The sequence below is a fragment of the Choloepus didactylus genome, chromosome 10 (assembly GCF_015220235.1).
Source record: "Choloepus didactylus isolate mChoDid1 chromosome 10, mChoDid1.pri, whole genome shotgun sequence".
In the NCBI taxonomy this organism is placed as follows: Eukaryota; Metazoa; Chordata; class Mammalia; order Pilosa; family Megalonychidae; genus Choloepus; species Choloepus didactylus.
In genome coordinates, this window is record NC_051316.1 from 40,187,520 (window position 1) to 40,212,300 (window position 24,781).

General features: G+C 38.7%; 1 protein-coding gene across 2 annotated transcripts in view; it reads right to left on the reverse strand.

Moving 5' to 3' along the window:
• Window positions 1–24,781, reverse strand: part of PCSK5 (proprotein convertase subtilisin/kexin type 5) — a 422,934-nt gene that overhangs the window by 225,751 nt on the left and 172,402 nt on the right. For both annotated transcript variants that reach the window (XM_037797346.1, XM_037797347.1), the window contains exon 8: window positions 8,552–8,764. In XM_037797346.1, coding sequence (XP_037653274.1) covers window positions 8,552–8,764 — 213 coding nt within the window. The remainder of the gene's footprint in view (window positions 1–8,551; window positions 8,765–24,781) is intronic.

A 24,781-nucleotide genomic window follows, 5' to 3' on the forward strand; every position in this document is an offset into this window, starting at 1 on the left:
CAGGGTTTTCATTATTCAGAGAAGCAACAGAATCAGCGCATTTTTATGTCTATCTTTAGAAAGGAAAGGCAAAGACCACCAAGTAGCTTGCAATCTTGAAGAAAAATGACGATCCAAAAACTGGAACCACATGGGGTAACCTCATTAATCACAACACATGCATAGAGAATCTGACATTGTAATTTAAAGGCAAGTTGCCTGCAGCGGTCAGCCCACTCCATGGGCAGGGAGTCCGGAGATTCTATATGCAAAGCCAGAACAATAAAGCACTTTAACTTTAGAGTCTATTTTACAATGTCTCAGAATTTGGTCTCAAACCTGGCAGCACATATTGCATGCTCCAGATTCCCCCAATTCACTACCCAAATCAAAACCAGAATTTTTCTCCAACAAACTTCTCAGATTGCTCAAGAAAATATCATTGGTGTCTATCAGAGTGAAGGAAATAAGAGATGACATCAGGCCCCAAGCCAGATCAAAGCTGTCCTGATCAGCAAATTAGATTTTCAGCCTCTCTCAGGATCAGTAGCAGATGGTTCTTAGACTACAGAGTTAGGGATGTCATCTTTATTTGGCAGGAATGGGTAGGTATTGCTCAGTCTACTCAGGCTTCCTCTGAGAAGAACCATCACTTTTTCTCATTCTAAGCTCTTATTTCCTAGTATTTCACATTTTATTATTTGATCTAAGTGGAACTTTCTTTTAGCCAGTTGATGTAATTTGCCAAAGAATCTTAGTTCAGATTGATGTTTGCCGTTAAGTGACAAGCCTTTATGGCAAACCCACGTTAAGAGTCTCTCTCCTTGATACCATGTGATCTGTTTTATTTTGAAAGTGCCATATTGTCTCATATCCGTTAAAAGAGCAACTGAACAGATATCTTTAAAACATGAAAAGATTCTACTGTCTGTTATTTGTTTCTGGTGTTGATTTTGATTAGAAATGTGCCAAGAAAGCTGTTTCAGACACAGCTATGGGAGATAAGGACAGAAACTAAATCCTAAATGTATTAATAAACAAAATAGAAGAAGCTGATTTATTAAGAAGAATAAAAGGAACAGAGGACTAATTAAGGCTGTCCACAGCAACCACAAAGACTGCTTCTAAATTAAATCACAACTGACAAGTCCACACAAAAATCCCACTCCTGTGCTTACAGAATCTATGAATGTAAAGTGCAAATGCAAGGTTTTGCTTACAAAAGTGAGGGTGTTAGCTTTAACGGAGGATCCTATCATATCATTTTTGCAGCTCCAGAATATTCAGATCAGCATCAGATACTTAGCAGGGGCACCAGTATTTATCTGCAAAATTGAATTGCTAAGGTTCAAGCTTCTTTACACTCATTTTGTTCTAAACTTTAAATTCTCTCACCTGTAAGGAAACACTTCAAGGTCATTTCTTTTATGACTACCCAATCAAAATTCACATAAACTTATTAGCAACCTACAAAAATTATGTGTGTATGTGCAGTCAATTCTCGTCATTTGTTAGTAGTTATGTTTTACAAAGTTGGCACAAACACTGAATTCACGTTGCACGTAAGAGAAATACAGGGTTACATTCCTGAGAGCCTCTGGTCACAACATTTTCATAAACTGATCAATACAGGACCTTGTTTGGTGTGCGTTTCTGTTTAGAGACATGCTATTTAATATGCACTGTCAATTCATTAACATTGAACTCATGGCCAACTGCACTAGAACTCATGCCTGAACAAAGCTTATCTAATGTACATATCTTCTCCATGAGGCACACTGCAGCCTTCTTGTGTTAGGTATAACAGACAGCACTTCTGCACTACACTTGGGGGTAATTTTAAACAGTGGAATCATCAAAGCACAAAAATGCAACAAACATGGCACCAAACATACCGCAAAAAGGCACTTGTTTACAGTATGAGAGTTGAAACAAGAAGGCAGAGCACTGACTGCCTGGTGTGACCTTATTTGACTGCCTTGTATGTCAGGTGACTCAAGTTTTTTGCTGCTCCATGCCTGTCTGCAAATGACCAAGAAAGTGACACGACTATTGTTTTCGAGGTTGCAAAGAAATCTTAGTGAGCGGGCAAATTTGCATTCAGACTTTGCAAAGAATGAGGAATGTATGTACATATACAATCCAGAGATGTACAACTATTACTATCACAACTATTATTGCTACCACTAGCCCCACTGCTTCTCCTAAAACTACCACCTTGAGCAACTTGCACTGAGTGAGGCAATGTACAAGCAATGTTTTTCTGCATGTAAAGTTATATTTAAATCTAGAGAAATTCTGCAAGAAGAATATTATAATATTATTTAACATCTAGGGAAATGGAGGTTCAGTGAGGCTAAGTAAGTTTCCCAAGGATGTTCAGCTACTAAAGAGCTGGTAAGTGGTGAAGATATTATATCTTGAAATGGCAGCAAGAGAAAAAGCTACAGAGTGGAGTCATGCATGAAAGCAAAGGCAGCAGAGCTTGGCTGCCACCAATGATGGGAGAACTGGCCTTGGGATCCAGCCCAAGTCAGTAAATGGGTATGGTGATTCTCTTCCAGATCAAAATTAAAATCAGGAGCTCTTCAGGAGCAAAGTTTCCTTTGCTCTCTTTAACATTCTTTAGAGAATATGTATCAAACTTTCAAACTAAATGCATATGGATTTGGTAGTGTTTTACTCATGAAAAATAACGACATTTTCCAAATCAAAGGGAGAAGCAGAGAAATGATAGGGAGTCGAGTGCAAATGGTGGCTGCCTTTGAAAAATGAACGGGATGGGTGGGGGAGGGAATCAGGATGTTTCTGCAAAAGGAGAGATGTAGCTGCTTGGGAACATTAAAGCAATAAAATAATTCCTCCATGTGGAATTGGTCGTTCAGGCCAACCCTGAGATACTCTGTTTAGGAGCACAAATAAATAAAATGACATCAGGAGAGAGCTGAGCAGAGCATATATTCTCTAAACCTTGGCTTACAAAACCCTCCCAGGAGGAATATGATGGCCCCCATTTTCCAAGTCACTGAGACAAATTATGAGGGAAAAAAGTCAAAGGCTGAGCTAGTCCCAAAAGAAAGAGATAATTTAACGATGGGAGTGATTGGGGAGACAGGAGAGCTTTATCTATAAAACAGACCTTGGGAGAAACTTCAGGAGGGAGTGAAAGGTTATGGACCTGTTCTTCAATGCTCTTTGACACCAAGAAAGGTTATAGCTACATCTTTATCTTGCAGCAGGATTCCTGCTGGCAATTTTCTATGCTGCGTATCTTGGCACAAACCCTTTGCCTTTTGCCAACCTACCAGTAGAAGGAGTTTCTCTTGAAGAAATACAGCACCACCCTGTCTTCATGTGGCTATAGAAACCAGTGCAGGAAGCCTCCATCCTTCCAAACGTCTGGGAGTCATTTATCATGAATGTTTATTTATTAATCTCAAGCTCTGGGAAGGAGCAAAATAAAGTATACATCCTCAAGAAGTTTCCATTCTTGTGGGGGAAACAGGCAATAAATAAAGGAATACATAATATATTAAGTAGCTGTAGAAACACTAGAAAGACAATTAAACAGGGTAAAGGGTTGGAGAGTGGTGGAGAGAGTATTGCTATCTAAGGTGATCAAGAAAATCCTCTTGGAGGTGAAATTTGAGAAGAGACATAAATGAAGTGATAACTGGCAGGAGTGTTCCTAACAGGAGGCATAACCAAGAAAATGATGGAGTGAGGGGGGGACAGGATAGGACAGGAGCCAGGAGGAGGAGGCCCTGATACGCAGTGGTACGAAGGAAAGCACAAAAGATGATGGATTCACCTTATCACTGAGGATTTCATAAATATAAGATATTTCAGAAGGAAATTCCCCATTTTTTTCTCTGTGATGATTAAGATCTTTACCCAAGCTAAGAGAAGGACTTGTCACATAGGAGAAAGCCCTGGTTTGAAGGGCTCACAAAAGGCACAACCTTGGGAAGCTCAGCACTAGCATCGTGCCACAGGAATTAGCAGCTCATGTTTGCAGAGAGCTGCAGTTGTTTTTTTTTTTTAACAAGAGGACAGATTATTACAGGGGGTTACAAAAAAAGGGAAATGGCATGAAAGTCAAAATATTGTAAATAGTGAAAATAATGGGCAATTATATTCTAAATGTGTTTGTTTGTTTTTTTAAATCACTGTGTAAAGAATGCAAAACAGGTAAGAAATACCCATTCCTTCATACAACATCATAGCAGATGTCACCCTATAGTGTCAGGGGCCTCATAAAAGATGGCTTGGGCTGGGGGTTGTCAACCTCTTGTTGGTAGAAATCCAGGCTCTACCACTTACTAGCTGTGTTGCTCTTTTTTAATTTTTCAAGACCTAGTTTTCTCATTTGTAAAATGGTTACAGCACCTGACCTTCTTATAGAGGGTTTTGAGGATAAAATGAGATGATGCACTCAAAGCATATAGCACAGTGCCAGGCCCATAGTAGAAGGGCAAGAACTGTTACATTTAAGTTAAGTGAATATAACAATTATAAATATATTACATGAAACACGAACTCACATGTAGACAATAATGCATATAAAAAGACATTGTTCCATAATATGGCTTTATAATAACCAGTTCTTTCAACTGATTTCTATTTAGTTTATAGAAGAGCTTCTTATTGTAGTAATCTTGATATTTTGGATGCTTCATTTGCTGTAATAAGATACCAGACCATCATTATCAAAGTCTACTAAAGCATGAATGCAATATCAAGGTCCACAACTGTACCAACGGTATTGGCAGGAAACCAAGGGATGGAGACCTGGCTATGTTTTGAAATCCAGGGCAAGGTTTCCCTGCTTGTATACCATGAAAAGGCATTCTGCTCAGGACAAGTAACATGTATTTAATGAAAGTGCTTTCCCAGAAGCAGAGAGAATGATCCTCTCTCCTGAGATCCTTAGCATGTGCCTCGGTTTAAACAGAAAGGTGCTTTACGAATGAAAAATGACAACCATGCTTTGCTAGAGGAGCTGCAAATGACAAGAGGAAATTAATGGCCCAGAGAAGAGGGCCCTAGTGCAAAAGGAGACACTACCGTTCCCATAGTACTCAATCACGGGTGCCATTAACAGGATCTCCAAGGGGCCACAGGCGTCTGGGTTCAAAGCCTGGTGAAGAAAAGGTCCCAGGCGCAACTCATGACTATTTGTCACTCTGACATCTAAAAGGAAGAGGGTCAGCTGGACTGTAAAAGGCTGATGCGGTTGCCACCACCACTCATGTTCAAAATGTTAACATGTTCACAACCAAAGTGCTTTTCTTTATCGGGTGGGTAGAAGAGATTGCAGTATTTTACAGACTGGAAAAAGGAAAGTGCAACAAGCACCTCTGTTCACAACAGCTGGAAAAACGACCAGCCTATGCTCCCAGGAACCAATGTAGAAAACTGTCCTGACTTAGGTCACCGTGGTGCCAGCCCCTTACTAAGCTGCTCACGGGTGTCGGGTTCTGAGAACGTGTGGTAAGCACAGTATGTTGTTATCCTCATGGGAGGTCAGTGCTTCTATTGCCTCCATTTTACAGTTGAGGAAAACCAAGACTCTGAGGGTCGCTTAGTCACAGAGAAGTCTCTCTGGCTGCAAAGACTGTAATTTCATCAGCTACCCAATTTCCTCCTCAATTGGAGCTAATTTGGGGATGCATGCAAAATAAGAGAATCTAAGAACCGAACAGAGAAAAATTACTAATAAATTGCTGCACTTTGAAAATGGAAGAAAGAGGTTAAACAAAAGTAGAAACAAGTAAAAGACTAAATATTAAAAATGAATTGGTAAAAGTTTGATATCAGAAGCAGTGGCTAGGAAAAAGTAAAGTATATGGGATAAAGTATAAGGGATGCTAACATAATTAGGTCATGATGTCCATTTTCCCCTTCAACCTATCTCTGACCACAGAAAGGATCAATCTGTCCATTCATGAGAGAATTGTAAATGACCACCCTGCATGGGGGCTACTGCAAAGCAGCTACCTCACAATTACAGCAAGCGTGAAGTGGGGTCCAGGAAGGTGAAGCCTAGGGAATTAACCTCACAGCTGAGGTCTCTCTATACAGCTTATGCTCATTCATCCCAGACCCAGACAGCCCTGCCTTTTAGCTTTTGATATTCTGTCTACAAGTCTCTAAGATTTAGTTGGAAAGGGTATTTATGGAACATGACAATACCCTCACCATCTAACAATGTGCTTTGTATAGAACGAGCAAAGGTTTTGCTAAATAAGCAGAGATGATGGGAACTTTAATATTACAGCTCCTTTACAGAGGAGGAAGGTTGAAAGAGGCTAAAAGATGTCCTAAAGACTGCCAAGTCATCTCATATCCATTCAGGAGCACCCACCCAGATTACCTCCAAGTTCAATGAGTTTTTCAATGGGTCTGTTACCAGCTGGGGCTGTTTCCTCTGAGGGACACTCCTCCCCTGTGTCCTTCTTTCCAGTTCTTACAGAAGTCCTTGTGTCACCTGCACAGTTGGGTCTGCCCTTCCTGGGAACAGATCACAGCCTCCTCACACAATCATCCCATGGGGAATGATAGGACAGGACGGGTGTATGCACTTTGAATCAATAGTGAGTTTGCCTTAAGTTGCCTTCTACGATTCAGATGAGAGGTATGAAGAAGAGAGCCCATCTTACTCCAGAGTTTTCATCGGGATTTTCATGCTACAGAACTGATGAACGCCACTCAGTACTAGTAGGCTAAAGTTAGAGGAGACAAGGTCTTCATATTTAAAAGCAAAGAGAACATTCCTAGATTATAAAGTTTCTACAATGAAAGTAAAATATCATGGGAGTATCATTTTCTTGCTAAGAGAGCCATGAAACTTCAAAATTTGCTGATCTCTGTACTTTCTCCTTTTATATTTTACTTTGTGTTAGGGAGTTAAGCTTATTGATGAATGATGGAGGTACTTAAAGGCTGACACATGTATATTTTGAAACCCAGTGATTGTGGAAGAGTTAGGGAAAGAAGGAGGAAGATGGGACATTTATATGGGCAGGCAGTTTTTGCTTCAATCAATTTTCAAAAATATAACTAAAAAAGGTAGTAAAAAGTGGCTGAGAAATCAAACATAAAAATGATTTAATAACCATGAGTCAAGAGGAATCGAATGGATGTGGATTAGAATTGCATGAATGAAGAGGCAGTGTCCTGTCCCCTGCATTTCCACCACTGAGGAAAAGTCAGATGTGGCACCAGCAAAGTAAACTGAATCTGCCACACCTGAAAACAGGGTCTCGGCTAAATACTAAAAAATGGCAGGTACAGCAGTTTAGTTCCACTTCCGAAAGGCAAACCCTAGGACATTTGCAAAACAATGCTCAGGAAAAGAGCAAAGTGCAAAGGTGTCTGGAGTGAAGTTTGCCCTCAGCAGCACAGGGCTGGGCACCCAGGAAGTCAAACTTTTTTTGAGCACCACTGTGTCAGGTATTGTGCTGAGCAATTTTTATTTATTCCCTCATAATCTTTGTAATAGCACCATGCATTATGTACTATTAAATGCCCCCAATTTATAGGTAAGGACATTGGGACAAAGTGATTAAGCAATTTGCCCAAAGTTACCCTAAAGTGAATAGCTCATCAGGAAAAGGAACCTATAGAAAGCTGAAGTATTCCCCCAAACTCACTTCCACCTGGAGGCTCAGAATGTGACCTGATATGGAAATAGGGTGTCTGCAGATGTAATTAAGGCAAGGATCGAGACAAGATCATACTGGAGGAGGGTGGGCCCCAAATCCAATGAGAGTGTCCTTATAAGACACAGAAAATGACACAGGGACACATAAGGAGAAGAAGACCATATAAAGATGGAGGTAGACATGGGAGTGATGTCCTGCTAACACCTTGTTTTTGGATTTCCAGCCTCCAGGATGGTGAGAGAATAAATTTCCTGTTGTTTTAAGCTATCCAGTTTATGGTAGATTGTTATAGCATCCCTAGGAAACTAATACAGAACCCACACAGGCAGGTTCTGCAAACTGAGTGCTTAATCATTCTGCTGTTTTCCTAGAGAGCAGGGCATGTTCATAAGAAAGGGATCAAATAGGACTTTTGTGATTCTCTTCTGACAAATTTTGTGCTGCTATATTAGAAAAGCACCTTTTGTATAAGTTTAATTCATGTCAAATATAGTTGAAATGGAATAATTCCAAGTTCTCCTGCCATGCTTTTGCTTTTTACACTGGTTAGCAGTATCTAGAAACCAAAACACCAAGGCTAAGTTTAAACAGCAGTGTGTGGGCAGAGTTTAAGGAGCATTGGGCTGACAGTCAGTCCCAGGCTCTAGTCTTTTCTCTGCTCACAATGTAAACTTGGGCCCATCATTTGGTCTTCAATAAAAATGAAGTTTGATCATGGCTAAGGCCACAGTCAATGTTGGAATGTCATGACCTGGCCAAGTGTTTCAATGAATTGATTTAATTAATGAAATGCATTAGCTTGTCAACCACATATTACTTGTGTATATAGATTTCCTATTCTCCCTTTGTGTTTCCAAATCAAAGATAAATAAATAAATCATGACAGACATGCACATGTCACGTACTATTTTCTTATCGTAGGATTCTCCACTGCTGTAGGTTGTGGCCAGCGTGGACGCACACTCTTCCAGGTACCAGGGTTTCTTTCCGCTTTCTGCAGTGCTGCTGATGGAGATGGTGTAGATGCTGTTGGTGTAGCCGTCACAGGAGCAGTGGTCTTTGCTCCGTCCACCATTCCCCGATGCCCAGACAAAAACAGAGCCGAGGCCTCTCCTCCCCTGTTCACAAACAGAAGGAGTTAAATGATGGTGTGAAAACACTGGATGCAAGAGACCCTAGATGAAGAGATCAAAATCAACAGGGCAAAAGCAAATATTTGTAGGTGGGATCTAAAGCAATTTTACTAAGTTGATGAATTTAACCTGCTCTTGGGGTTTAAGGGAACTGCTTTTTAGGAACTAAAATAATCCCTTTCACATGACATCATCGTAGGAGTAACAGGAGCAGCAATGAAGATCATATTAACAGTTAACATTTATTAGGTACCTGCCAACCACGTGCAAAGCACATTCTGAATGCTTTATATGACTCCAATCGAATTCTTTCAATAACCCTGTGAGGCTGGAACAATTTTTATCCCCATTCCACAGATCAGGAATTGAGGTATAGAAGTTAAGGAACTTTCTAAGGCTTTATAGCTAGTAAGAGGTGGGGCCAAATTTGAACCTGGTCAGACTCCTGAATTGGAATGTTATTAGCTGTAATCATTATAATCAGACAATATTGCTTTATAGCTTGATATTCACCGTGACATGGATGCTAGGATATATGCTCTTATTTAACTTATGAGGAATATGAGGTGTGGAGACGTTATGTATCTTGTCTGACAACATGTAATCAGTGAGGGGCACAAGCCAATACTAATCATGTGCTTCTCCTATGCATGGTAGGAACACTAACTACTGAGAGATGTTAATGGATGCTGCTAGAAACAAAAGGATTTCAGATCAAATATGTTTGGGAAATCCTGAGTTAAGCAAAATTAGAGATGCTTCTTTATTGCAGAACTTCTAAGAGGCTTTAATAAGTGAATATTCATTGCAAAAATCTAAGAGGGAGATACAGCCCAAAGTACTTTCCAAGCATATTTGACCAAAAGTGTTGTACAAAGTATTCTTTCCAAACATAAACACCTTCTTCAGCCAGATCCACCAACTTTTTATTACAATGCAAGGGTATGGGGTCACATTCTTTATGCCAAAACCTGGTAGCTAAAGAAAGGATAACTGAAGAGTCTCCTAAGGGCATAAAAATAACTAAAGAGCAGAAGCAAAGCAGAGCACGGATGTACAGAAGCAAAGTGAGTATTTGGTCCTATAAGATCAGGTCTTCAGGAGAAAGAAATCAGTGAAAGTAGAGAGTATTGCTGGGAATAGTTGTAGCTGGATCCTTGAGAAATTCTACAATTTTAGAACTACAAGGCACATTGGAGGGCATCTAGGCCAAATCCATCACTTTGTAATTAAGAAGTGAGAACCAAAGTCACACAGCTAATAATGGTGGAGGCTTCTTTCTTCTAGGCCTTAATTTCTATGGACCCAGGTGGAAAGAAAAGTATCTGGGATAATGTCTTGGAATTTCTAGAAAAGGAGCCAAGGAGAGACTACAAAGAATCCGTCTAGGATACATTCTCCCTGACCTTGAATCGTCAAGGAACAGAATATTTATGACATGATTTGACTCGCCTGAATGTAGATTTCTTTTGTCCTTCAAGTGAAAAAAAGATGCAATATGATTACATAGGAGTGGGAAAAATTCATGAAGAGAGAGAGGTGAGGAACTCCTGGATTACTATTGCTACTAGACAGCTGTGCCTGGTTTAGCATCCCAGAATTTCGAATTAAGATATTCAGGAAACATAGCGAAGTATGCAAAGATCACCAAACCATCATAAACCAAGGATCTTGGTCAATGCTCTGTCAATCTCTGGGAAGAATTACTCCTAACTCTGGTGTGGGTGGTCAGATCCAGAATCTCTGGTGATCGACTCACATTTAGACTTCAGAGGTAGATCATCATTACCAGAAAAGAAGGAAGAAGAAGGTTCCTAATCACCAGCAATATCAGACACCAAGGAGCTGTGCTGCAGGCACAAAGCATGGCCACACTGGAACCTTATTTGACAAGGGAACAAGTGAGAGTGCAAAAACCCATCTGGCTTAAACAGCACCTTAACAGATGATAGATTAAGAAGGACAAACCAATAAAAAAGCACATATGGTACAATGAGCCTTATATAAATACGTAAAATTGTATCTTTGTGCATATAAAAATTCAATTAAAAGATATTTAAAAACAAATTAGATTTTTAAAAAATATTTAATAGTAAGAAAACATTCAGAAAGTACTTTTGTATTCATGATATAGATAAAAATATAGGCTATGTAGTATGGTTTAAAAAAACAAGTGTGTGTGCCTATAAGTAAACAAGTTAATATGCATAGTCACAAGATTAGCTAACATAAAGTGACAATGTAAGAGAAGTTGTCCTTTGGTAAGATTAGGAAAGATTTTTATTTTCTTTTTTATACCTTTCTTCAATGACCATGTACTATTTTTATAAACAGAGACAAATAAATATATTCCTCTATTTAGAGAGAAAACAGAGCCCGTCCTCAAGAGAGAATTTTTTACTTTATGATCAAAATGGGATTTACCCATAGAAGGTCCACTGTGCCCTAAAAAACAACAGAAGCTAACATTTATAGAAACTTACTATGCACCAGGCTCAGTACAATCATATTCTACACAATCCAAGTCTATATTATTATTATTTTACAGATGAGCAAACTGGGGCTGAGAAATGGCTCACTAAGGCAGAGTCAGACCTTGAAATCTGATTGGAGCCAAAGCCTGAGCTTTAGTCTTCACGACAGTCTTCTTTGGGTAAAAAGACGGCTAGTGCTTGTTGAACTTGTTTTCAGCCAAATCTCCTGTGTCTTTTTCAAGTGTGGCATTAGTTTCTAATTAGACACTAATTAGACCAACCACCAGGTTTTCTCCAGACATGGCAGGAGAACTGGAACTGATAAAGGATATGTTGCCTGGTCCTGAGTATCCTTCCTTATTAGGTCAAAGGGTAGGTTGTAGGTTCTGACCCAAACTTCTCCTTGGAAGTCCCAATCTGAGGGTTCCCTCAGAAGTAGGACCACAAGTCATTCTATTATGGGAGCATCTGCAGATGATGCTGCCCTTTGGGGATCCACTGGATTGAGAGAGCAGTGGGTTGCTGCTCCCCTGGAAATGTCCCTCCCAGAGAGGTGACATCCTTGTATCAAACAGATAGTTTGAGGAGAATGTAAAGAGAGAACTATTTTATAGCTGGTCAGGGTGAGGGGAAACCTCTAGGAATATTATGGGGTTAGTTCCACCCCCATGCTGCAAGGACCCAGGAAGAGGGCAAGCACTGTGAATAAAGACAGAGGGGCACTAAGAACTGAGAACTGGACAGGGACCAGAGGAATAGACACTAAGACCCCAGTCTCCTCCTCCCTCCGTCCCATCTTCTGCTGGGGTACCCCCATTAGTTAGCACCCACCAGAAAAGCCAGAGGACCTGGGAGCCCAGAAATAAAGGCCACACAGTTAGTTCAGTGTTTCCTGAGCATAGGGCTCTGTGGGGAAAAGGGGAGAGAGGGTGTGGAGGGTCAGATGGGTGATGTGTCATAGTCCTTAAGGTGAGAGCTGAGAGAAGGGATGATCTGTCCCCCATTGAGGCTACAGAACATGTGGGTACTGCCACCATCCTATCCATGAGGCAGGCAGAACTTCATGCACGTGGGTATGTTTAATGATTAAAGTCTCAGAAACAAACAGATTTAATTGTGGGCTGAAAATGCCAAAGACAGCTGCTAAAGATGTATGGGGTTAATATGAAACAATTAGCAATTCAAAGATTTATTTACTACAGATGGCACAGGGGGTTTTCATTAGTGTGCAATATTCAGAACTGAAACGTGGTAAAAACAAAACTAGACATTTCTCCAAAATTCAGAGTAATTTGAGAATTAAACTTTAATGCAGAGTGTAGGAAGAAGGGAAGAGGGGATGGGGACAGAACATTGCAAAGAGGAAAGAAGCTTGAGAAGCACAGTTTCCTGAAGTGTAAAGAAAAAATGACATTTTCTGGTTTGGAGTATTGTGATTGCAATTGCTTATTTAAATATGGCTTTAGATGAGGAAAGAAAAACTCCAAACTTAACTAAGTGCTAAGTTAAAAGTTAATAAACTTAAGTAAAATATATTGTGAAACCCACACAGGTCCCACTGGACCAAATTCTAAATATTCCCTTTCACTGTGTGTATAAATGTGCATGTGTTTCTTCTTACTTATGCTCTACAAAATCAATTTATAGCACCTCATAAGCATCATTATTAAAGAATAGAAAGGTCCTGGATTTTCTTGTGGTTTGGGAGGTCAGAAAAGGGTCTTTTGCACTGGATTACCAATTAAACTGCACACTCTAAGCCAGGTTTTGAGAGCTGTAGTGTTTAATGGAGCCTAGTTTTTTTCTTTAAAATGGTGTGATAAAGTTTAAGCCAATGCATTTAGGTTTTATTTTAATAATACCTTCTTTTATGGTGCTTAAAAAGTATTCTTAAAGCGGCATGAATAAAGTGGCTAGCGGTTTCTTTTATTACAAAAGGAGGAAAAAAGATAACATCGATTGGACATCTAGCATGTGGATGGACACTGGGTTAGGTACTTTCACATATTAGTTAATTTAGAGCAACATCAACAAGTTATATATTATTATATTCATTTTTACAGATTAAGAAACTGTGTCTTCTAACATTCAGTAATGTGCCAGTATCTTAGAACTAGTACAAGGTGGAGATAAGAGGTGGAAAATCCAAGTCTGATTAGAATCTGTGTATCCGTATATGTCTCAACATGAAAAGACAATAAATAACACTAGGAAGAGAAACTTTCATTTATCGGTGATGTCTTCCAAGCACAGCCAGAGTACCCAATTTACCATAGACCATCCCTGCTCCTCTTCCCATCTTTTTGACATCCCTCCTCTAATTCCTCCCTGCAAGCTCTCCCATTATGGTTCAAGGTGAGGGAGCATCAGGCTGGGAGAGGTACATAAGAGAAAGGATACCTGCAACTGTTAGTTAGCTAAGATATGAAGAGAAAACTGTTCACCTTTTTAAAACCTCAAGAACATTTTGCCTACTATTTCCAAAATAAATCATATTCTTTAAAGGAGCAGGGTTCAAAGAAAGAAATAGGCCTGTCTAGAAACATAATGTAAAAGAAAAAAACACAAAAACAAAAACAAGGGATTTGCAGTACTCACACAAGAGGTTTGTTTCAGAATTCTAAAATACATTGCTTCTTTAAGCAGTCTTTAATTACTGTTTGAATCGCTATCATCAACAGAGCAAATGAATTGCGTGAAAATGCAGGCCTCTTAAAGGTGACCTGAAATGTTATCAAAAAACAGAAAAAGAGAAAAGAAACATAATCTGCAATTGAAAACCAATTGGGAGCAGATGGCCCCACCTATCCCAATGGCCCAGAGACTAAACTGATAGAACTTGGAGGAAGAAAGCCTTTGTTGGGATATATGGAGAATGCAGACATGGAACATACATAATAAAGACGGCTTTGGAAAGGAGTTTGTAAGAAAGAAAGGTGGGCTGAGAAGAGTTTCCTCCATCAGTTCGTTTGGGTAACATAAGGCTGGATGTTAATTTTATGAAACTGAATTGGACCCAGGGAATTAAAGGGTACCCACCTGCTTCCCACACACACCCCAAAACAACAGATTGAAGCAGATAGATGTTTTTATAGGAATGAAAGAAGGAGCACTTTGCCTCTAAGGGTTAGGAAACCAGAGCTCAAGTCCTCCTTTGGCATCAGCAATCCTATGCAAGGGGTTAAATTTGTCAGGCCACAGAGATCTCATCTGGAAAAGTCAGCATGCTCATAAGTTATGATTTACATCCCAAGTCCGAATGTTCGATGTAATGAGTATACAAGCTTTCACTTGTCTTCACTTCTGCTGTTGGAATATTTAATTATTCTGCTTTCAGAATAATGAAGGTAAATGGAAGAACTACTTTACGTATTTTTAAACCAAACTGAAATTAATTATGGTTAATATGGTGATTTTTGAGCAGCCAACATTTAAGAAATTCTACCTGGGACCAAGCAAAAATTCCAGGATTGAAAATGCTTATCAATGGAAAGCAACAGTTTCCCAAAGATGATTCCAGCAGATAGCAAGCGAGCGCCCTTCGCCAGCACCTACGGATGTTTTTATAGGAATGAAAGAACATTTCAGGTCACCTCAGCCCCCAGTGCCTGCCTTGGCTGCTGTTCCCAGTCTTTGTGTACCTGCTGTGGCATGTCAGCTGCCAGACCTTAACAGGCTGTGAGGATAGAGGAACTGTCTAAATGTGCACAGACTGACTTACAAAAAAGCACTCTACAGATCTTCACCATTTTCCTTTCAATGCTCTTAGAGATGTAACATACAAATGCAGTTTTCCTAGTTCTCCAGGGAAAAAGCATACCAAAGGTGGAACAAAGAAGGATCTTGTGAATAATAACCACTTTCTCCCTATTTCTGTCTTCCTGCCAGAGAACGTCACTCCTTTCTCTTTGTCCCCATCTCAGCCTCACTCATCCTTTTAGCCCCATGCCAGGTGTCTGTAGTCTGATTTTTGTGTACACAAAACATCAGTAAACTATGTATATTAAGCGATTTTTTATGTTCTGTTGACTTTTTCATAACAAACTGGAAATATTAGGTGCTGTTATTAGCAATCATATTAAATTTACCATGCACAATTGAAAGCCCATTTTATATGCTTCTTGAGATTATCAAAAGCAGCCAACTTCATTTTTAGAGGAATAGAGAGCCTGATTTACGATAACGGGGTGGGCTGCTGGTGAATGTTGTTTGTAAGCACTTCTGGTAAAATGATAAAAGTGTAAATGCCATTTATAACACACATTTAGTATCTCTTCATAATATTCCTCATGTTCTAGTCCATGAATAGGCAGCATGTTGCACTGAATTGGGGAATTCTAAAACTGACTTCAGCTGTTTTCTAAAGGGACATTTGGAGATGGAGAGTAATGTGGCTAAAGATGATTCTAAGGAATAATTAATCATGGCTTCAACTACAGAACTCCATCCCCATCCACCCCCCACTCAGGTTCCTGATAAACAGCTACTTTTATGCTTATTGTGTGACTAGGAAAAAAAGAAAACAAAAAGCAAATTGAGACGCTTATCCACGATATCTGCCTGAACATAAATTTGCTAAGGGCTTAGCAGAATTGATTCTGTTATCAAAGCTGTCCTTTCTTCGGAAGGATGGATACTGGGGGCTGGCACACTTAACACAGCTTCTTACACTTTAACACATACGTGTGCAATGGTGTGACACTTGCTCTGACGGCGGTATTACAATTGTGGATTTCTTTGACTTTGATTATTGTTGAAAGCATAACTGGAATAAGAAAATCAGTTATTCTGCAAGGCTAAAAGAATACCTAATAGCAGACAAAACCCAGGTGTGTCTACTGCTTTCAAGTAAAGAACTTTATTTCTATTAACTTTAGATACACTGTACATTTAGGAACTTCATATAATAAAAATTGGGGACTGTATAGTGTGATATGGGATGTTATTTAAAGATATGGATAGGAGCTTAAGAGGTTCATTCAATCCAATTACAAATTTCAACATAAGGAAACTAAGGAAATGAAGTTTACAGAACTGGTTAGTAGCAGGGCTGGGACCAGAACACACCCATTTCCCCACCACCTGACCAGTGCTGACACCCTCAGTGAATAGTACACACATTGAGTGTTCCTAAGAAACGGGTAATGAAAAAACAACAATGACGCTCCTCCCTTATCTCACTTGCCAAATCAACAATTCCAAAATAAATGCCTGCTTTTAGAGTTCTATAGATGGTCAAATTGATTATCCTCTTCTCTTGTTTAGTTTTGTTTTCTTTTCCTCAGCACTTCTGGTCGCTCCCACAGTGCTCCATGCTTTGAGTCTGATATGAGCCGTTTTCCCACGGCCATGGGCACCAATCCTCCTGACAAATGGCTCTCTGCAGCCTGAAAGTGCATCTGCATCTTACATGATCTCAAATAATCACAAAAAATAACTAACAGCATCAACACAGCTGTGGGTATGTCCACCATCCCAGCATAGCCACTTTTTGGAGGACAAAAACCTATCCTACCTGCCAAAGGTTTCTGCATCTTTGATCATCACAAAGCGAAACCAAAACCACACTGAGACTTTCAGGAGAACCAGGTTTATAAAATTGAGAAGGACTTTCCAAATATTGACAATAATTGCCTATTTTGAAACTTCTTAGAAAATGCGCCATCATCTTTAAGTGCATATTTTGATAGGAAGAAGTTTGAAAAATTCCTCTCATAGAGGATAAACACATTTATTATCAGCAGTAATATGAAAGGAATTTACTACAAACGTTTGGAAAGATATTTGAAAACGGATAGACAGATATTCTGGCAGTGATGAAAAGTTTATATTCTTCACGGAAGTTAGCTCTGGGTGACAGAGTGCCTCAGTGTCACCTGGCTCCAGCTGCAGCTCAACTCCTAGACAGTACACAAGCCACCCTCTCCAAAGCCCACTGTGGGGACTTGAATCGTTGCCACAGGGCTCTACTTATATGAAGCAATAACTTACACCTTACCTGGAGTAGCTCATGACATTTCTGAAATAAAGAAAATCAGTCCTCTACATGTGCTTTCCATAAATGCAATTCTGACTTAAAAATAAATTCTTATTTTGAAAAATGATGAAGTGTAATGAGTTAAACACTATAATTGGTATTAGGCTTATATTAGTTATAAGATTCTGTGGTGGATGCTCTTTTAAGCCTTCTTAAAAGAGGCCCTTCCTTTGAAGAGGAGATCAGCTATCAGGCTGAGCACTTTATATGTGAGATCTCTTCAGTCTTTATAATGACTCCATAAAGTAAGCATCACCATAGGCTTTTCTCAAGCAAACGGAGGCTCTGATAGCTTAGTCAACTAGACAAACACTAGAGAGTAACCAACCTGGGGTTTAACACAGGTCTCTGGGACTCTGAGGCCTGTACTGTCTACACCTTCCCCAGCTGCTTCCAAGAATGAATAGAAAGTTCACCAACAATACACTGAAGCTTGTAATGTGCCCTATCAGTTGTCTGGATGACATGTGCTCTGGAACTCAAAGAAGAGAGAGATCTCTGATGCAGTATTTGCTTCTGTGACAGCTCCCGTTGACCGGGAGTCGACAATACACAAACAGGACCACACAATGCACCCAAACAGAGTTGAGGTTGCACTGAGCATGGTGGCCAAATGCACAGGCTTCAGAAGCAGTCAGACTCGAGCACGAACGGCAGCCATGCCTCTTACTGGCCAGCCCACCTAATCTAGCCTAGACTTAGTTTCCAAATCTATAAAGTGGGTGAGGGCCTCTGAGGCTCATCCCAATGCCTTACTTGACTAGCTCTCAGAGGTAATGATCATCATAATGTTTAGGACCCTGGATTGTTAGGTTTTATGGTTTTCATCTTAAAGATGAGGAATGCAGGCTCAGATTAAGTGAAAAAAAAATCTGCTGTAAAAGCCATTTATACTTTCAAATCATTTGATATTATTAACTCCATTCAATTTACCCTTGTTTATTACATAGCGACCTTTTCTGATTACTGTCACTTTTGCTGAAGGAAATTGATTTGTCTGTCCTCCCACCAGCTTTCCCAAATCGATGTAAAGAACCACAAACTCAGGGTTGGTATGGACTGCAAGTTGATCTAATCCAATCCCTACATTATTTTGTATCTTCCCTTATAAAAGGGACATCCACACTATACTAGAACAACTCTTGTGATAAGGAGCTCACTTTCTCCCCAGGTAGCCCAGGAGTCACCATATACAAAACAAAACAAAGCAAAACAAAACTGCTATTGTTACCAGTTAATCCCTGAGGAGACTAGCCTAACAGAGGAATTTAGAATGGAATTTGCAAAAGTTAATAATAAATCTATAAACTAAAACTGAAAACAGACTAGCAATAGATATTTCAGATATACACCTTCACAAAGCTAGAATAGATTTGCATGCCTACCCATAAAAATGTATCACAATTGGCATTAATACATTAATCTACATTTGATACTTTGCTATCAGATAACTATGTGATAGCAAGTTTGAAATGACATATGTATTTAAGGAAAGATTCACATTTGTTTGTTTCCAAAATGGATGATACTATATTAGAGCCACTTGGTAAATTATTTCTTAATCTTGTTAAAAACTCTAAAAAACACACAGTTCCACCAGTAGATAGTTAAATCGTGAGGAGGACTTTAAAACACACCCAATTTAAAGTCAATTTTTATATAGTGAAACTAATTTTAAATAAGCACCCTTGTCTATCTTTGTCTACCCATAAATCATTCCAAAGTTTTACAATATTGGCCAACCAATTTCACAGCAATCTGTCATTTGTTAAGATGCAAAATGGTACCAATCCTGCTACAGCTGGGTATATATCAGATAAAATCATCCCTCCTGGGTGGAATCGTTTAATTTTATTATGATTATTATTGTAGCTTTTAGTATACAAGCTCATTATACCTCTTCTCTTCCTCTCTGGTGAACACATGCCTTTAATTTAAGGGTGGAGAAATATGTGCATCTGTATGTGTGCATATGTTAGACACTATGTGTGACTGTACAGCAAGCTTCTGCTTTCAGCAAATTAGTCCAGATACCCAATCAGCTGTAAAATTTGGTGAATCAAAAAGACTTTTGATGATGGGGAGGGAAAATATGAATCAGGATTTTCATAAGGGCCTCAGCAGCCAGACATCTGCAGAGATAGGTCCATCAGTTGTCCTCATATTCATGTGAACCTCGGAATAGAAGAGTAGAGTGAAGTTGGGATGAAGGTCCCAGTTCCAACAGGGAGATTAAGGGCCAAACACTGATTTCATGGACTCTTCTTCCCCTTTCTTGACACTGGCTGTGTTCTGTTAATTCATTGAAATGCCTTCATTAATAATTCTAAGGTGAAAAAACTCAAAGAAAAATGACCTGGACTTGCATTATGCTTGTAGATAAAAAGGCAAAGCAAGCAAACTTAAAGCTGTGTTCCCACAATATCCAACAATGAGATACCTGACTTCTCCAGAAGAAAGACTAGGATAAATATTAAGTCAGTGCCTGGTACAGAGTGCGTACTTAAGAAATATTTCTTGAGTAGAAGAATAAGGGAAGGACTGGCAACCAAATGTAGGCATTTCTCATTATGGAAAAAGTAAAAGGAAAAGACTCAATTCCAAGTTTTTTGCTCTTTTTCTAAAGGATGTTATTAAACACACTTGTCAGAAATTGTGAAACGCTGTCAATGCATTAGATGCCTGCTGATGAATATCAATTGCACCAAGTCTTATTAATGTTTAATAATCCAGATGAGGCAAAAAAAGATGACTCCAAGGCAGCTGCCCTGCACTACAGTAAGTTATGTTATTTTGTGTTCATTCTTTCTTATTGCTTAGCAGATTAAGTACATTGAGGGGACTTTTGGGACTTTGCTTGCACATTATTTTGAACATTTATTCATCATTATATGGTGAGATCACGAAAGACAAGGCCTGGGTGTTATTTACCTTTCCCTGCCCACCTAGTACAGTGACTGGAATATAATAATTGCCCAGCAAATGTCTCCTGAATTCAATCAGGAATAAATGAGTGAATGAAGAGTATATCAACGAAAACTTTAGGCTTGTAGCTTTTTATTTTGACACCAACCCTTGGGTTACCTATATTTTACACATTGTCAATTGACTCACATGTTTTATAAATTCATTTTCTTATTTAGAAATGACTGGGTAGATGAAGGAAGGAGTTTCCCTTCAGAGAGTTCTTGGCGGCTCATATCAAGGAGCAAGGCCAAAGGCTCATCATGGTAAACGGGACCATGTCAGTTTGAATGAAAGGAAATTTCAAATTGTCCTTTCCTAAGATGACACATAAGTTTTTGATTCTGATACCCCTGGCAAAATTGTGAGAGGTTTTCTATGCCCTGATAAATTTAGAATGTAGGATGAGTTTTAACAAGAAGAATATGACTAGATTTGCTTATGAACAAAACATTACTTTGGCTGCAGCGTTCAGGCTGAATTGACAGTTGAGGCTCAAGCTGAGAGGATGGAAATTTTGGAAGCATGCCGTTGTTGAAGACTATATGAGAGATATTTGTTCTAATTGTAAAGACCAAGGGGGAGATTCACAGACTTTTAGGAAGTGGCACAAGCAAGACGCTGGACAAATAGAATGAGGAAAGAAAGGAATTGCGGGTTTTAGGATCGGGAGACTGGATGAACAGCAGTGCAATCAAATGTAAGCAAATACATAGATGTTCATATAAATTGACTTCACTGCTGAAATTATTTCCAGTTCTGACATTATGATTGAATAGTTAGCTGAATGTTTCATAAAGTAGTTCCACAGAATTTAAAATGAAATTAATTTTAAAAGCAATTCACAAAATTTAGGAGAATAAAAACTTCTGTGTGGTTAAAGTTGAGAACTTTGATTAAATAAAGTTTAACACATCTGTTTACTGCAGGATTTCTCAGAGCCTTTAAATCTCCAAAGGGAGCATATAATAGTGGAGTTTCTCAAATATATTTGACAGCAAAATTCCTCCCCACTCCTCATTTTTTTTAAAGCATTTTATTAAATTAGTGTCTATGGAAAACTCTCTTGGATATTTTCTCTCTCTTAATGTTGACCATTCTTAACAACAATCCTAAGATTATATACAAGGATTACTCAACAACATGGAATCAATTATATCCAGAGATTCAGTATAATCAAGACTTTTATAATCTTTCACATGATTAATCAGCATTTCATTTCTACCACCCTTGACTGTTTTCAGTGATAATCATTAAGATGCATAAAATAATCAAGATTTTAGTATGTTTCAGGAATGATACTAAGTGTTTTATAGGCATTAATCATAAAATCCTCATAACAGTCCTATAAATTACTAGCATTTAGTTCTATTTTATAGAGGAACAAACTGATCCTTAGAGAGAATAATTTACTTGAACAAGGTAAGAAAGGGTTATAACCCACATTCCAAACTGCAGAGCCTGGGCATGTTAACCTCCATATGTTATCACATAGGTCCATAATTAACCTCCAAAATATTAAGTCAAAATAATGCATGTGTGGTCTTTAAGTAAATCAACTTAGAACATGGAGCAAATTGGAATGAAAATCATTCATATATCCATTCACTCATTCATTCCTTCATTTACTAAACACCTGTTAAGTACCTGTTATGGACCAGACACTACTGTTTGGGGTACTCAGGTTACAGTAGGGGACTGAATAGTCAAGCTCCATACCTTTGTGGAGGAGACAAAGGCAAGCAAATATATTAAATAGAAGGTGGGGGGATGACTGCCAAGAAGAAGCTTTGAAGAATTGGGAGTGCCTGTGTGTTTGATTATGGTTGGGAAGAACTGTACCCGTCTCCTTGTTAGGACAGGCCAGATGAGAGCTCAGAAGGAGCACTGGGCTTCACAGAGGGTGGTCTTTGGTGACCTTGATAAAGGCAGCTTTTGGTGGAGTGATGGTGCAGCACCCTGATTCAGTGGGCTCAAGAGATAAAGGAAAAGGAGAAATAGGAGAGGACAAACATAGATAATGGTTTCCAGGAGTTGGTTTTAATGGGAAAGAGAGAAATGGGGCAGTAGCCGGAAGGAGATGAGGGGAAAATATAGGCTTTTCTTTTTTCTCTTTCTTTTTAAGATAAGAGAATTAATAGCATAAATGTATGTTGATGGTAATAATATAGTTGAGAGGGGAATTTTTCATGATGAAAGGAAAGAGAATTACTTTAGTCATGTCTTTGATGGCTGAGAAGGAAGGGATGAGATTCAGTGAACAAACGGAAAAGGTAGCCTGAAGTAGAAAACCAACAATTAATTCACCATAGTAACAGGAGAAAGGCTAAGGTATATGGCCGCAGATAAAGGTGGGAGATCAGATATGCCAAATAAAATAGATAACGTGGAGTTTCTAGATTTTTTAAGGTCCACATTCTGACTACTTTAGCTGTGCTTTATTTCAGTTTTCACTGTCAGCAAAATTTGGGAGAACAGTGTCTATCATATGAAATTACTGTGAAGATTATAAGTTATCATCTATTTTAGGGCTTAGAAGTGTGACTATAGTATAATAGACAAAATGTTAAATATTGTTTTATTAATTTTATGCAGCTCAAATTATAGAACTTGAATTTAATTTTATAGCTTTTTAGTATGAAATAAAATGCAGGCCTTGGAAAAAACCAAGTAAGTCGTCAGTTGTGACATGGTTTGTTTAACATAGTTTCTCTAATGCAATTTTAGCACATTAATTCTAAAAGAGGCTATAAATTGAATCAATTCTGATTTTGTTAGAGTCTTTGAAAATAGTGTAACATTCTACTGAGCCAAATGCTTTCTTATAGTAAACAAATAGGGAGCATTCTGAAACTCAATATTTGCTATGTTTTTTGATTAGTAAGCAGAAGGAACAGATGCAATCAATACTTGAATTCCTGGAGCAAATTTATTTATTTCCTCTGTGAAATCTTTCTCAATATGAAGACTTCCCTAAGGAATTCAACTTAGAGTCTTGGGCTTCTTTCTATTGCCACCCCATTTTTGTAGACGTTTTCTTGACACTGCTGCCACCCCTAGTTCAAATCATCATCAACTCTCTCCTGGACCACTTCAATCTTCCACTCTTGCCTCCCCATCTCCCACCCGACTTGCAGTGCACTCTAGATAGCAATGATTTTTTTAAAATGTGAATCAGCTCAGGCAACTACCTTGCTTAACCTTGCAATGGCTTTCTGTAACTCTTAGAATAAAATGCAAACACTCACCATAGTTTAGACGGCCCTGCTGAGCTGGCCCTTACCTACCTCCCCAACCCATCTCTTACCGCCCCTTTCTGTTCACACAAATTAGCATTCTGTTCTGAGAATGCAACAAACTCATTCATCACTCAGGGTTCTTTGCTCTTGCTGTTCCTTTTGCGTAGAACATCATTTCCCTAGTTCTGTACATGACTGGCTTACATTTGTGCCTGCTCAAATGTCACCTTCTCAAAGAAGACTCTCTGTCTTCCCTAACTAAACCAGTTCTGTCCTCCCTGGTTTCATTTATTTCATAACATTTATCCCTAGCTGAAACAGTCTTATTGTTACTGTACTTGTTTTTTTCTGTCCTGTTGCTAGAGTAAAGGGAAATTATATGTCTTTTATGTGTTACATATGAAACTTAAATGTCTTCTTCACTCCTTTATCAATAGTGTATAAAAAATAGGAATTCACTGAATTTAATAGAAAGCACAAATAAATTCCAATCTCTGTATTTGGGATCCAGTCAATACTTCAAAAGAGCAGAATGACTTTGGGCTGTCACATAGGTTTTCAGTTGGAAAATTGAAGGGACTGTTTTTTTAGTCATTTATTTCTTCATTTTTTAAATCACTCATTCATTCATTTGTCCAACACAAACTTACTTGCATCTTTGTTGTTCATTTGTTTTACACATTGAGATTGTAGTTAAGATAGCAATTGAATAAGGGATTCCCCAGCAGAAATAAATTGGAGACCAGAAAGCACATGAAAAGATGCTCAACATCATTAGCCATCAGGGGAATGCAAATCAAAACCACAATGAGATACCATTTCTTACCCACTGGAATGGCTACTATTAAAATAAACAGACAATTACAAGTGTTGAAGAGGATGTGGAGAAAAAGGAACACTCACTCATGGCTGGTGGGAATATAAAACGGTGCAGCACTGTGGAATACAGTTTGGCAGTTCTTCAGAAAGTAAGGTACAGAATTACCACATGACCGGGAGATCCCACTACTAGGTATATAGTCAAAAGAATTGAAAGCATGGACTCGAGCAGATATTTGCACACTGATATTCATAGCAGCATTATTCACAATTGCCAAAAGATGGAGGCAACCAAAGTGCTCACCAACCGATGAATGGATAAACAAAATGTGGTATATACACACAATGGAATATTATTCAACCATAAAAAGGAATGAAGTCCTGATACATGCAACAACATGGACGAAACTGGAAGATATCATATTGAGTGAAATAAGCCAGACATAAAAGGTCAAATATTGTATGATCT